The sequence below is a fragment of the Ornithodoros turicata genome, chromosome 3 (assembly GCF_037126465.1).
Source record: "Ornithodoros turicata isolate Travis chromosome 3, ASM3712646v1, whole genome shotgun sequence".
Lineage (NCBI taxonomy): Eukaryota > Metazoa > Arthropoda > Arachnida > Ixodida > Argasidae > Ornithodoros > Ornithodoros turicata.
The window spans coordinates 95,445,126-95,460,493 of record NC_088203.1 but is presented as its reverse complement, the minus strand read 5'-3'; the positions used below and the strand labels follow the sequence as shown (position 1 = coordinate 95,460,493).

The 15,368-nt window shown below is 47.0% G+C and overlaps 2 protein-coding genes across 2 annotated transcripts; both read right to left on the bottom strand.

The window, feature by feature from the left end:
- Positions 1-3,108: 3,108 nt before the first annotated feature.
- Positions 3,109-5,499, bottom strand: LOC135387494 (adhesion G protein-coupled receptor E5-like). Its single transcript, XM_064616667.1, has one exon. It carries the CDS (start codon positions 5,354-5,356, stop codon positions 3,437-3,439), a length of 1,920 nt encoding a protein of 639 aa, XP_064472737.1. The 5' UTR covers positions 5,357-5,499; the 3' UTR covers positions 3,109-3,436.
- A 4,857-nt stretch (positions 5,500-10,356) lies between these two features.
- On the bottom strand, positions 10,357-13,490 carry LOC135388867 (G-protein coupled receptor Mth2-like). Its single transcript, XM_064618718.1, has one exon. It carries the CDS (start codon positions 12,812-12,814, stop codon positions 10,877-10,879), a length of 1,938 nt encoding a protein of 645 aa, XP_064474788.1. The 5' UTR covers positions 12,815-13,490; the 3' UTR covers positions 10,357-10,876.
- Between the last annotated feature and the right edge of the window lie 1,878 nt (positions 13,491-15,368).

Here is a 15,368-nt window from a genome sequence, read left to right as displayed (position 1 = left end):
CAGAGAGGGGCCCTTTGATAACGCGGTCCGCCCGTAGGTGGGCCGTGTCTTTGAATGCGCGGCCCATAAAACGGACGTCGGGGCAGTACCGCTTGCGGTGCTGTTCCGGGAACATCTTAGTAGTATTCAGTCATGCCGAGACTACAACATAGCGAAACAACAACATTGCCACCAGGGCAGCGACACCGTCGCGTCTGGTTCGTTCGCGTATTTGTCGCCGCGCGGCGCGTGTGCGGAGGGTTGTCCGCGCGCTTATCGGCGAGGGGAGGGCTGCGTGCGCGTTTACCCTCTCACATTTTTCAGCCTGGGTCAACTTCTTTCGTTATTTTTCAATCTGTGCCGACTTGAATCGCAATTTTTTTCCCGCTACAACAGGTGTGCGGTGGGCGGTTTACATGCAAAAGATAGCCATACATAAAGTACAAATGAAAATATATTTATTAAAGTCATTAGTGTCAGGAATTATGACTCTGTGTGAAGGAGAAAAACTTAGCCAAAAATCTGATGCAATAGCATTGAAGGGGTATCACAATTTTTTATTAGTGATAATCACGCAAGTTTTCGATTAAGCAGGAGGAGTAGCACATTTTAATCAAAGAAGATATTTTTAATCAATACGACTACAATCGAAATTAAAAGTTTTATTATAAAAAGTCTAACATGACCACCTTAGCGGAGTTTTAATTACAAAGTTCTGACAGATGTACGTAACTTCATGCACAACAGCTAATATTCCATTATGACACATTTAATCAAAGAAGATATTTTTAATCAATATGATTACAATCAAAATTAAAAGTTTTATTATAAAGTGTCTAACATTATTATACGTGACCACCATAGTGGAGCTTTAATTACAAGTCCCGATACATGTAGTTAATTGTGGACAGCAGAGAACCTGGAAGACCACGGAACACGAATAACACGAACACAAGAGGAAATAAAATCTATAACAACACATTTAACCAAAGAAGATATTCTTAATCAAAACAACACAGGCGGAGGATAATCTATCATTTTAACTTAACCTAGTCGAACCCCATACAATTTTCATTCTAAGAGACACTACAAACCTTACTTTGTTTTATGAATCCAACACAGAAAATATATTAAAAATGAACTTCACAACATAGCACGCTCCTAGCCAACAACCACCTCTAATAAAATCTGCCCTGGTTTGTTGAAGACGGGAGGCGTACGCCTGTTTTGTGAACACAGTTATGAACATTTTCGAGAACCCATCACGTAAACAAGAGGTACACAAAGGATTAGTAACTGAAAAAGAATCTATCAAAACGAGAAACATGCGCGCACTTAGCACTCAATAGCAGAGAAACACTCAAAGCGGCGCATCTGCCAACGTGTAAACAACAGACAGGAATATAGATTTATCAGGAATATATAGATTTTATTTCCTCTTGTGTTCGTATCATTCGTGTTCCGTGGTCTTCCAGGTTCTCTGCTGTCCACAATTAACTACATCTATCAGCACTTGTAATTAAAGCTCCACCATGGTGGTCACGTATAATAATGTTAGACTCTTTATAATAAAACTTTTAATTTTGATTGTAATCATATTGATTAAAAATATCTTCTTTGATTAAATGTGTCATAATGGAATATTAGCTGTTGTGCATGAAGTTACGTACATCTGTCAGAACTTTGTAATTAAAACTCCGCTAAGGTGGTCATGTTAGACTTTTTATAATAAAACTTTTAATTTTGATTGTAATCGTATTGATTAAAAACATCTTCTTTGACTAAAATGTGCTACTCCTCCTGCTTAATTGAAAACTTGCGGGATTATCACTAATAAAAAATTGTGATACCCCTTCAATGCTATTGCATCAGATTTTGGCTAAGTTTTTCTCCTTCACACAGAGTCATAACATAATTCCTGACACTAATGACTTTTCACTTGTACTTTGTGTATGGCTATCCTTTGCATGTAAACCGCCCACCGCACACCTGTTGTAGCGGGAAAAAAATTGCGATTCAAGTCGGCACAGACTGAAAAATGACGAAAGAAGTTGGCCCAGGCTGAAAAATGTGAGAGAGTAAACGCGCACGCAGCCCTCCCCTCGCCGATAAGCGCGCGGACAACCCTCCGCACACGCGCCGCGCGGGAAAAAATACGCGAACGAACCAAACGCGACGGTGTCGCTGCCCTGGTGGCAATGTTGTAGTTTCGCCATGTTGTAGTCTCGGCATGACTGAATACTACTAAGATGTTCCCGGAACAGCACCGCAAGCGGTACTGCCCCGACGACCGTTTTATGGGCCGCGCATTCAAAGACACGGCCCACCAGGGGCGGACCGCGTTATCAAAGGGCCCCTCTCTGGTATATGAGGGGCCGGCTCCCCTTTGCCTCCCTCCACCGCTTACGCTCAGCGTGGAGCTTTGACAAGGCGCTGCACTGTCACGACAGCACACAAAGTACAACAAAGCACAGCGAAGTATCACAACACCATAGTATTGCTTCAGGAGGAGCACCCCATGATATCGTCGGCATCTAGTTGTTATTGTTGCTGTTGTTGGGTTCAGGAGGACAGCACACCACCGAACCTTGCAACGAACCGTCGCACCGAGAGCGTGCACTGATGGAAGTTGTCACCGATCGCTGGCTTCCCGAATAGCACAAGCACGATATGGACGCGTCGAATGATAACATAAACGGGCGCACGTCGCCGATTGTGTGTGTTCCGAACCTGTTTTTAAACTGAAGGACAAAACTCTCTACCCGTCTTAGACTGGTTCGTTTTTGTGCGGAGGTTATCAGCGCAAACAACTTGCGGGCGGTGATGATGTCTTCGATGCGTATGCGGAAAACGGGCTGCAATTGACTTTGGCCCTCCCGAACCAATTTGGCCATCCGTATATCCGAGTCTGCATGAAAGGCGGAGGCCTAACCGTTGTGGCGAGTTTTGCGATTCACAGTACAAGCAGGTGACGACAGCTTTGGCAACTATATACAGAGAGCATATACCCAGTCCTCAAGTTAATTGCGTCAACTCAATACGCTTCTGCTTCCAGAGATCGTTAGTAGTGACTCTTTCTGCACTATTCTGCCTCTCCACTTGCTTCAGGGATTTCCACTCGGACTTTAAAATACAGCTCTTATTTATTAGGACAATCCTCGCCGACCTTGCGCAAAAAGTTACCCTCGTAATAATATGTACTTCGTCTACAGTCGGCACTAAGGTATGATTGCGTGCGGCACTCATTTTTGGGATTCCTTTGCTTGTTGTGACCAGGTTCATGCTTCGTCGGGTAAACTGCTGAACACATAACCGAATCGCTACCATTTTGTTACAGATCAAACACTGCATAATCATTCAGCAGAACACCTGCTAAACTACTCATATAGGTTTATATTTGTGGAATATTGGTAGGATATTCCTTATCCTAACCAGATAGACTCATATCTGCAACAACTCATTCACTCTTAGAATTTCCTTCCATTTGCGGCAGTTCTGTAGATGTTCCATTTCCCGAAGTATTTGACGGAGGGATTTTGCGACCCCGTACGGCGTCAATGAAGTAACGGTAATCCTTGAAGCCGAAGAACAAATAAACGCCTTGAAGACCAACCGACATGATGAATATTACGTCGGTGATAACGGACACGACATAAACACAAGCAAAACCGAGCATCCATGTTGCACCCATAATAAGAGCCAGTTTCACGTAGAGTCTCATACGAGATCTTTGTCCACCGGCACGAAAATCAAAGTCGGCTGCCTGCTGCGTCGTCTTGCTGACGTGGATGATGATATGCACGTAGAAGATAGCGTTCAAGACAAGCAACGATACCATCGGCGTTAGAAAGAACACAGCGAGTGCTTTGATGTTGGAAATCCAACAGGCTGCTTGACCATATCGCGGAGCAAGCAGGAACGACGGTACCGCGTAGTCTATTGCGGCACAAGTCAGCACGAGACAGAGCGGTGATCCCCAGGCCACGATGCAATATCGCGGGAAGGCACGTGTTCTGCCACGGGCAAGTTTGACGGCTGCGACTCCCTTCCATATGTCGGAAGCCAACACGGTAGTCCAGAAGAAAGCGGATAAGAATCCAAAGTGCAAGAACATCGCAGATATCACGCAGGGTAACCTTGGCAACGCGAATGAGTTGGCAAGCAAGAAGAGGAGGTGACTGAAGAAAAGTGTACAAGAGAGGCATAGCGTACATTTTGAGGAGAATCCTCGGGAGCCTTTGAACACGACGTAGACTAATGCCTTCAGGGCGAGGCACAGAAGTGAGATGCTCAAGCACGCGATGGTAAAGTAGACCTGTACGTTTTGTTTCTTGAATACTAATTTGATTCTGGTTGAGGTCCTGTTTGTGTCAGCAGTGCCGTTAGCGACACCGGTGGAATGATTGTTGTAGCGGTACTCAACCTTCGGGATGAAGCACTTGTTACCTTGCCAAAAGCGACACCCGTTACGGCTTGAAACAGGACGTAATAGCTGGACCAAATTTGGTCCTGAAACGTCTATGGAAGCTTCAGAAAAACGGCTGTGGTTAAACAGCTCATAAGGTGGGGAACACTTCATAGTTGACACATCTTTTGCGTTGCACAGGGCACAGTATACGTTCTTGTAAACCGCGACAGAGTCGTTTTTCGAGCTTTGCACGGGGGCGAAGTACGTCTCGCACCTTCGAGCCACGTCGCTTATGGATTCCCCGCAAGTGTCTATGAACTCTGCTCTTACGTCGCAAGGGTGGAGATGAGCATCGTTGTTGTCCAGTACAACATTTGGCAAGGTCACCCTTAAGGGAGCTCCCGTTGGTCCTCCACACGCGTCACTGCCGGCAGATTGACATGAAACGTTCCAGAACGTGACACCCTCCATATCATAGTTACAGAGAGCACAATAACCGTTGTAGTATGTTATACCGCTTGCACTAGTTAGGGGCGTCCTGTAGAAGGTGTCGTTGTACTTCGCCTGGTTTTCACAGCCATCACGCACTTCATCCGGTGGCCAGTCTCTCTGACAGCCACTGACAACGGCTATGTCTCTGTAATACTTGTCCTCAATGTCCACACGTATGCATGACGAAGAAGGCCTAGAGTCTAGCGATGTCGATTTTTCCCAGCAGCAGTCGCCGTACACATCACAGTTATCAGCACAAGAACAGGTCCATAGGTTCCCGTGTCCGGAGCAAGACACCGGAGCATCGCCGCAGCCGTTGAGATTTTCTGGACACCGTAGGAGTTTTGAGAATTGTTCCCCGGTGAGCCTGGGGTGGCTGCTACGGTCTATCGACCACGGCAGCGTGGCATTGCAGTCGTTTTCAGCAGCAACAACGAGGGCACGAAGAAAGATAATCACGAAGATCTTCATGGTCATTGTAGTTCATCGTGAAGTCTCACCATTGCGACATGCATGCAAGAAGCGTCGAGGATGGAATGGCGATTCACAACGTGCGCCTGCACTGCAGAACACTCCTAGAAGGGCTCAGCGGTGTGTTTGCAGCGGACTCCCATGTACCAGCCTTGGAGCACCTCCTGAAAGTGTGGCGTCCATCAGTCCGTCGATCACGAAGGGGTCTTCAAGGACACCTCAGTGGCGCGCACCCTGGCGGGATCACTCCCGCTGGCACCATAGCTCTTGGTGAACAGCATACAAATGTTCTACACAGTGCGTGCTTCCTCCAAGTGATTGCAAGATCATGGCCAGTGTCGCTGATTGCTTACTTCTCCATATAATCGTGCTCTTCATACTTGTTTGTTTGTTTGTTTAGTATGGGTTGTGGGAGAGAGACGAACGGTTTGACGGCTGCGATGTACAAGCATCCGAACCTGTTTTTAGAATGAAGGACGAAATGGACATCCGCTCCTTTTCCTGCCGATGTCACCTTCAGAAGTAATAACTGCCCGCAGTCACGGTTATTGGCAAAAACATTCCTAATGCAGCTATCATCAACGATCTTGTGTGAACTGCGTGATTACATCGGATCTTCCGCCGACAGCTCCCGCGCTCGATAATACTCCGTCAGCTTCACTGTAAGGAGGTTGTCCTTCAACGGCGTCAGCGAAGTACGGCATTTATGCGATGTAACGTAAATCTGACAAGGAAACAAGATAGGTTTTCGCTTGCTTCTTGTGTATGTGTGCTCATAACGTTTACTATCACTCTTAAAATCCAATTTCAACACCTAACAGTCTCCAAGCCAACCATCATCCCGAATGATATCCTTTCGTCTCCTGGAGGCGACATACGTAATGAAATGCATTACATGTCCAAGATAGGCACCTGGTCCTCCCATTTTCAACAAATCAGGAGGCTGAATCGCTTCATCGTTGGTACGAGCTATCGAGTGGCGGGAAATTTAAAAAGGCGGGCGGGGAATTCAAAAAGATCGGCACGTAACACATTGCGCGTGACATATACCACGATCTTCACGTATCGCGCGAAGAGCACGTGTTTTGCCACGTGCCCTTCGCGACGAGTGTCCCGCCCCTCGTTAGCTCGTAGCGCGTGCAAGCAATTAAGCCCTGATTTGGTTTGGTTTGGTTTGGTTTGGCAAGCAATTAAGCCCTGGTAATTAAGCCTGGAGACAATAATAATAATAATTGGGTGTTTACGTCGCGAGACAACTGAGATCAAGAGCGACGCCACAGCGGTCGGTCTGTGGATTGCTTTTGCCCACCTGAGGGTTCCCTGGAGACAGAATGGTATCCTTCGTTGTGGTGGTCGGCTAGCAACGTGTAATGTGGTGAAGTTCTGTTTTAACAATGTAGAGACTGCCGTCACCCCCCTTTCCCTTTGTTTGTGAGGCACATCGAGGTTGCTTGCTGATTGGGGCGGGGAAACCAATTCACACCCATTGGACAAAATTCTCAATTGACATACTTGCGGTGCACACCGATGTGTCGTCGAAAAGAACATTTTCCACAGAGTGCCATGCGGGGAGGTACCGGATTCCTGTATTGCACGTGCACTTGCACGGCTTGCCACTTTGTTCGGTATTGGTGGTATTATCAAGGTGCGACCAGAGATGTCACCGGTTTCACCATTAGCACTGCACTGCATGCGTATTGCATCTATAGCTCACTGTCGAATATCAGCATTGCAGCAGGGCCTCCAGCGTCTCAGGCAAACTGTACGCCCTCATCTCAGCAAGATACTTTTAATTCGGCAGCTACGAGAAATGCGGTGTGACCTCACGAAGCCACACCGTGCTGCACGTGCGGACGAGTCAAAACGTAACCGCAATTTGTTTTTATTTACATAGTATTAGAGACATCATAAAAAGCATTTTATCACTTTTCAACATAGTCCCCCCGACATTCGACACATGTGCGCCAATGGTTCAGCAATGCATAGATGCCACTGACAAAAAAAGAAAGAAAATCTTGTAACTGACTCTGACGCCAACGGCATGCATTGTTGCTTTCAGGTTATCGTCTGTATCGAAATTCAATCCGCCGAAGGCCCCCTTTCAGAGGGTCCGAACAGATGAAGATCACTCGGTGCAAGGTCCTGTGAGTAAGGCGTATTCCGAATGGCACTCGAAACGCAGACGCGTTATTTTCTCAGCTGTCGTATATACGTGTTGCGTGGGGATACGCACTGTCGTGCTGTAGCAACACACCACAGCTGAGCACACCACGATGCTTTGACCTGAATGCGGGCTTCAGGTGGTCCTCAAGCAGGTCACAGTATGATGCGCTGTTAGAAGTGAGTCCCTTGGCCGGTGACAATGCTTCGAAGAGAAGCATCTACCTCGGCTTAAGAGCGTCCCAGTAGTGTCTCGCGAGCATCCACATACCATTAAAGGAGCTACGAGGTGGCATTTAACGTGTCTCGAAACCCTGTTTCATTCATCAAGCTGTCCATAAGTAGCCACCATACAAAATATTTTCGCTTTCTCGGTATATTATAAGTGCGCAATCAAATTTACAAGAACAGCCGGAGAAAGTAGCTGCGTGCGGCTGTCACGATCCTTGTATGACGACTTTTTTTTCTTCTTCTCAGCTCGCGCGCCGCTTATGTACAGGGTGTTGAAGGTGAGGCATGTACAGGATGAATGAGACCGAAGTGCACTGTGGATGGGAATGGTCATGAATGATATGGTGCGCCGAGCCATGACTAATGTTCAGCCATGTCATCCATGATGACACACCGGTTTTCCGTGTATGAGCGCTTCGATTCCAGGGACTGCGTCCGGCGTCGTCCAAGTGTGAGCCCGGCCGGAGCGAGGTGCGTCAGTCAGACTTCAGACTTCACTTTGGAACCTTTTGTGCCACTCGTATACACCCGTCGAAGCTCCACACATTCGTCTCCATGCTGCTTCAACATCCTACGATGAGTATTCGCAGTCTTTTCGTCCACTGCAACCAAAAGCCAAGTCACCGAACTCTGCTCCTCCCTGCACCATGCCAACAACGAGGCGCCCATATTAAAAGTGCTGTGGTCACGTGATACTTCCCATCAAGCCGCCGTGCCGGCGTACACAGACTCCTCTGTAGTGGCAAGACGAGACATATTTGCAACGCAGCAGTCTATTACGGGATTTCACTTTTGTTATGGCTGAATCACCGTTACTTCTTGACCCGCTGCCTTGTATTCGACGTCACAGTTCAAGGCGAGCGAGGAACTGTGGAAGTTGGCACTACCCCTTCATTGAAGAATTCTTCATATCCCTGTATAAAAATGAAAGACAAACTGCTGAGCGCTTGCGGTTGAGTGTGTTCTGATTCCGAATCTGTATCTTTTGGCTGACGGTGGAAACACTTGTGCAAATCCAGCAGATGGATTGCATTGTTTTACGTTCGTAGGTACAAAAGGAGGAAGCAATTTCCTTGCGCCAGAAAGCACAATTTGAGGTGAACGCGAGACGGATGCCTTCTGTACGTCTTCCACCTTCAACAAAGCTGGAGTCGGAACGTTACCATACTGAAGGACGCCGTGTTGTCTCTGTCATATTGTGAAGTGTCTTTTCATAGCTACTGCGCCGTGTCACAAGCAAATTATTATACCTGTTGCCCTGCTTTACACTGCGTGGGGGCAAAGTGACTGTTTGGTCACGTATGTAAGACGCATGACTGCAAAGCCTATAGGCGTCTGACAGGTAAGTATCGGGACTCGGAAAAATCGTCCACGCAGAAGTCGTTCCCGGTGAGAACCTAGGTTAGAACCGGGTCCTAGGTTAGTTTTCGGAGGTTAGGTTAGTTTAGGCTTGTTTTTGACAGTTAAGCATGCGGTTGAGGGGGGCTACGCACAGCTCTGCACGCGCGCTACGCTAGGCTATAGCGCCGTTTGACGAAAACTACGTTTCTTGATACTTTTCTTGCGGGGACGATTTCTCCGGGGGACATTTTTTCCTGAGGTCGGTTCTTCAGGGGGACATTTTTTCCGGGGACGATCTTTCCTACACCCGTAAGTACCAGTTGTTCGAGAGGTAATCTCTGAGTGTATGTATCTCCTCGGTCTCAGTAGTTGGTTAAAATTACTGTCTAAGGTATAACTTGCGGTGCATTATGTGTGCATCACAACTTTTCCATTGCTGAGTTATAGTTCTTTTATGGTAAGCGGTCATTGTTTCAGTGTTATTCGTCACAGGTTACAAACTAACCACACACTTTCAATAACCGTTGATGGTCAACCCACCCCTGAGAGATGTACAAGTTCTGTACGGCTGTCGCTGTACACTACGTCGATGAGCCTTGATTACGAGAGATCGACAGCTCGCATGATGAATCAACTGGTCTCCAGTCTCCATGGGACTGGACAGTTTCCCGGGCTGTGCTTCATCTCCATCATCATCCACGGCTTGAACTTCTATTCATTCCTGCGTCTGGCAATCTGAGACTCATAAAGATGTAAAGTGTTTCCAAGGAAGACGAGTGAACTACTGGTCTTTTCGGTGGCATCGCAGATGGAGGTGTCCTGCTTCCCGCAAGGCAATCTGCTGCTTCCATCGTAACTGTGACCTATATAGGCTACAGGGCGTTCAGTATTCCTTATACTCGAGCAGCCACTAAAACAACAATTTTTAGTTGTTTTACATATAGTTAGTAGGGCACGGTATTATGAACAGCTCCTTATCCTCACGTTGGGTATGTTCCCTCCAATTGAGGAGGACTTAGTGGGGTACTCAAGTAGGTCGATGGAGCAGGATCGGATACTCTTATGGCATGCCATAACGAGGGAGTACTTTATACCCACGTCTAAACCTAAGAACGCTGAATCTAGTCTTCCCTTGACGCGATAAGGGAAATGTCGCCCAGTTGCCATATGAAGTCGACCCATGGTCGACTTCATGGTCTCCTTCGGTTAGCATGCCGCCATGTGTCCACGTCGGCATGCAAACAGCTCGATAAATAACGACATGAATACCCACGACAATCTCTGTTTTTTATTTGCTTTTTTTTTCACTCTGTCTCCGCAAAAATCCCCAATATGAAGCCCATTGCATGGGATGCTACCGTATTGTTGAAACAAAACATTTCAGAATCTGCCGTGACAGAAAATATCCAGTTCAAAACCTCTTTTATGGCGGTGAAAACTATACAAAGAGCATGATCACAAAACATTCAGAGCTATCGCTGGCCTCTTTTTTATTACCTTTTATAAGCAGTTGGAGTGTTCAAGAAATATTCCTCAGCTGGAAGAAGTTCATTCGTCCTGAGTCTAAAATGGTGTAGTACTTGTTGCACGAGCATAGACGGGAACCTGAGTGTTCTTTGCGAAAAGTTCACGTTCTTTGCGAAAAGTTCACGTTCTTTGCTTTCCGTGATTGTGTTTCTCACGTGATAAGAGTACCTAGTTCTTGTGGCATGACTAGAAATCACGGAAGAGAGATCAGCTACTGTGATGGTATTCACCATAGCATCGTTAGTGTCCTCACAGACCAACCGCTCATTACTCTGAGGTACGCCGTTCTCCCTTAGGATTCCTTTCCACAGATGACAGTTCCGCTGAGGTTACATTTGTGGAGTTACTCATTCCTCGTTGAAGATTCTTCCGTCTCCGCACATCGTCGATGAAGTAACGATAGTCCTTGAACCCGAAAAACAGATAAACACCCTGAAGACCAACCAGCATGATGAATATCACGTCTGTTATGACGGACTCCACGTAAACGCATCCGAATCCAAGTATCCAAGTCGCTCCCATTATAAAGGCCAGCTTAACGTACAGTCCCATATGAGATTTCTGCCCTCCACCGCGAAAGTCAAAGCCGGCCGTTTGCTTCGATGTTTTACGTACGTGTATGACTATGTGCACGTACAGGACGACGTTCAAGATCAATAGTAGCACCATAGGTGTCAGGAAGAACACAGCGTGCGCTTTGACGCTGGATATCCAGCACGCACCTTGTCCATACTGTGGAGCAAGGAAGAAAGAAGGCGCAGCGTGATCTATTGCGGCACAAATCAGCACAAGACACAGTGGTAATCCCCAGGCTATGAGGGAGTACTGCAGGCAGGCTTCTCTTCTACCGCGAGACAGTTTAACGGCTGCGACGCCCTTCCAGATATCGAAAGACAACACTGTGGTCCACAGAAAAGCAGCTAAGAAGCCAAAGTGCAAGAACATCGCCGATATCATGCATGGTATTCTTGGCAGCGGGAGCGAGTTGGCCAGCAAAAACAGGAAGTGACTCCAGAAGAGGGTGCAGGAGAGGCACAGGGTACACTTTGAGGAGAACCCGCGGGAGCTCTTGAACACGGCGTACACGATAGCCTTCAGGGCGAGGCACAGGAGTGAGAGGGTCAAACACATGATAGTGAAGTAGATTTGTATGTCTTGTTTTGCCGATACCTGTTCTACGCTGAGCGTCACATTGACGTCAGAGCCGTTGGATACACCTGCGGAATCGTTGTTGTAGCGATACTCAACTTTCGGAATAAAACACTTGTCACCTTGCCAAAACAGACAATTATCGCGGCTTGAAACAGGGCGTAGTAATTGCACCAAGTTCGGACCGCGAAAACTGGTTCGTAAATGCGGAATGGCGCTCCAGTTATAGACCTCTTGAACTGGAGAACATCCCATGGTTGACAGGTCTTCTCCATTGCATAAGGCGCAATACACGTTCTTGTAGATTGTGTCAGAGTGATCTGTCGAACTCTGCACCGGAGCGAAGTAGGTTTCGCACCTCTGAACCACATCGGTACTAACCGTACTGTTGCACGTGTCGACGAAATCTGTGTCTTCGTCGCAGGGGCGAAGGTAAGTATTGTAATCGTCCAACACGACGTCTGGTAAAGTGACCTGAACAGAACGTCGCCTTCCGCTGCACTTCCCTTGTCTGTTGGTCTTACATGAAACGTTCCAGAAGGTAACATCCTCCATGTCGTAATTACAGAGAGCACAGAATCCATTGTAGTACGTCACACCTTTTGCACTCGTTACGGGTGTCTCGTAGAATGTGTCGTTGTACATTGAGGGATTTTCGCATCCGTTCCGCACTTCGTCTTGCGGCCAGCTTTTCCGACAACCGGTAACGGCGTACATGTTCTTGTAAAACTCATTCTCGATATTCACATAAATGCACGAAGAAATGGGCTTGGAATCCAACGGCGTCAAAGGCTTTTCCCAGCAACAGTCGCCGTACACCGCGCAATTATCCGCGCAAGAGCACGTCCACAGGTAACGATTCCAGGAACAAAACGGTGGAGTATCACTGCACCCGCTGAGATTCTCTGGGCACTGCAGAAGTCTCGAGAATTGATCATCGGTGAGGTCAGGGTGGCTGCCGCGCTCTACCAACCACGGTAGCGTAACGTTACATTCTTCTTCGTGTTCAAAGGCACGAACAAGGACAGTGAGAAAACAAAGTACGAGGACCTTCATGATAGTTCACTGCGGAGTTCACTAATATCGCGACATGAGTTCAAGACGCAGACACCAGGCAATAGTTCACTGCGAACACCAGCACTCCACTACACCTTCAATGAACCGCAAACATTCCACACTCGGAAGTATCACTTGTGCGTCATAACTGCAGGGCAGAACCTTCACGGTTGGCCTGGACACAACAACGCAGATATGGAGACAAGAATACCACAAGCAGTAGTCACAGAACCGCGCCGGGCCTTCAGGAAGAAGAATGTCGTACGCAACAAATATTCAAAGTGGGCGTGAAATCATGGAAAGTTACGCCGGTCGCTTACTTTCCCAATGACGGAATCGCGATAGTCATCCGCGAGACGAGAGATGAACGGTTGGACGCCGCCGGTTGCGTGTGCCTCGAACCTGTTTTTAGAATGAAGGACGAAAACTCTCTGTTCTTTCAGGACCGGTTTCTTTTTTCTGCGGAGGTCATCTCCATAAACGACTTGCCTGCGGTCATGGTGCATCGCGACGAGACACTGCAGAATCCTCAAAGCCGTTGTCGGAGCCGTACGCCCGGAACGACCGTCGTGCTTCACATATAGTAGGTACTTGAATCAACGTTGCGCAGTAGAGGGACAACGATATGCAGGCGGACCGACGTCATTGGACCGACCCGCTGGATTTTACGCAACGCGAAAAACAGGGGGGCGTTCTCGTGCCTTGTGGCTTTTTCCATGCCCCATCTACGAGGCGATCAGTGGCCCTCCTCCACTCCTCCATGAGGCGACCTCGAATTTTAATGACGGAAATGCCCGTTTCCTTCCGCAACTTCCGAGCTTGATAAAATTTCTTATGGCTTCATTGTGTGCACGGAACAAACAAGGTTGTCCTTCATACAGCTCCGCGTTCTGCAGATGTAATAGGACTTCATAAGGTTGATGTCTGGGATTTCGACATGCTTGTAATAAGCTGAGTCACTGTTAAATACAAGTTCCTAAAAGAAGTTGAAAGCAAGTTCTTGAATAACCAAACCATGTATTTGCATGTAAAGTTCCACAGACAGTATGAGCTGTTCCAGCGTCACTTTCGACGAAGGGAAACTAGTAACCGTCGAAAGCTGCTTCTCGAGGAAAGCCAGACCTTTGCCTCGCTTCCTAGTAGTTTCCTACGGCCATGCCTTGTTTGTTTTTGTTCTATACTATATGCTTCACCTTGCACCTCGGACTTTCCTTATTTTGGGAGTACACCATCAACTTTTCTACTAATTCACTTTCCAAGCCGTCAAAAACCACTAAGGTCTTCACTAGTTTTCAAATGTTATGCAGTACTGAAATACACTCAAAACTTTTACAGAAAAACGACTAAATAGCGCAATTCTGCTACCACAAATCCGCGCAATGTGGTTATCTAACATGGCTGAAGTAGGCCAGTTAATATCCTAGCACTAATATTTCCTTAATTTGTAAGGCTCAAGTTGTTGTGTTTGTAACAAAACATGAGACGTCGTATTTGCGATTTTATTCGGAATCTCCTTATTTTTCGCTTTTATCTCTCTTATACTGTGATGTGGATGAACGTTACTGAAATTATCACCACTTTCTCTGTTTTTTTAAAATGATGTGTTTGCGCCGCGAACCAACTGTGTCTATGAGCGGCGTACAGACGTGGACAGATGGAGAGAGGACAGCAGGAAGGAGTGAGAGACAGAAGGGTTAGTATGCGTCCTGGGCCGACTTCAGGGGGAACTGTGCCGACATTCATCTGGAAAGTCTTCGGAAAACCCAGGGAAAACCTCAGACAGCACAGCCGGTAACACTATTCGATCCCGTGTCACCTCCCAGTCTTGGCGTGGAAAGCGATTATCCTAAGCACTATACCAATGGAGCTGGTATCTCCACTATGTCTTACAGTCCGTAAACCACTCCTCTAAGTGGTGCAAAATGAAACACTCCCTGCTGTTTACTCCGAAAACGAAGTCTGTAGATACCCATCGTCCCCGACTTCTCCTTGAAGACGTGCTCAACGCGCTTACGGATAAACAGCACATGTTGATCTGTTGTAAAGTCATTTTGCGTGCGTTCGTGCTTTTCCGCATTTCTTTTTTACATCACCTATAGGTAGCCGTCTAATTTTAGAGCTCAAGGACAGCAAATGACGTCACCACGAATAACCTTTTATTTCTATTTTTGGAAAACTGTAGTGTTCCTCGTCCGCCCATTTGATGAGTGGGTAGTCATAATTTACACGCGAATATTAGAGCAGCACCTGTTATGTTTGTTGTGTAAGCGGGTGGAAAGGTATCGCCAGGCCGAAGACTAATGCGGATTTCTTTCGAAGTGATAAGGTGTAATGAACCTTATGTATTTTCCGTAACGATATTAATGATTCCTCGGCAAGTTATTACACAAGCCCCCTGAACTGTGGGTCGCAGTAGGTTTTCCCATACAGGGGTTTCGCGTTTGCTTGTGTAATAAAATTCCTAGTCACGTACCTTCTTTGTAATTTAGCGTTGTGATTATTTGGGATACGTGGAATTTCGAGGGGAATGCGTCCCAATAAAGGGAATTGCAAG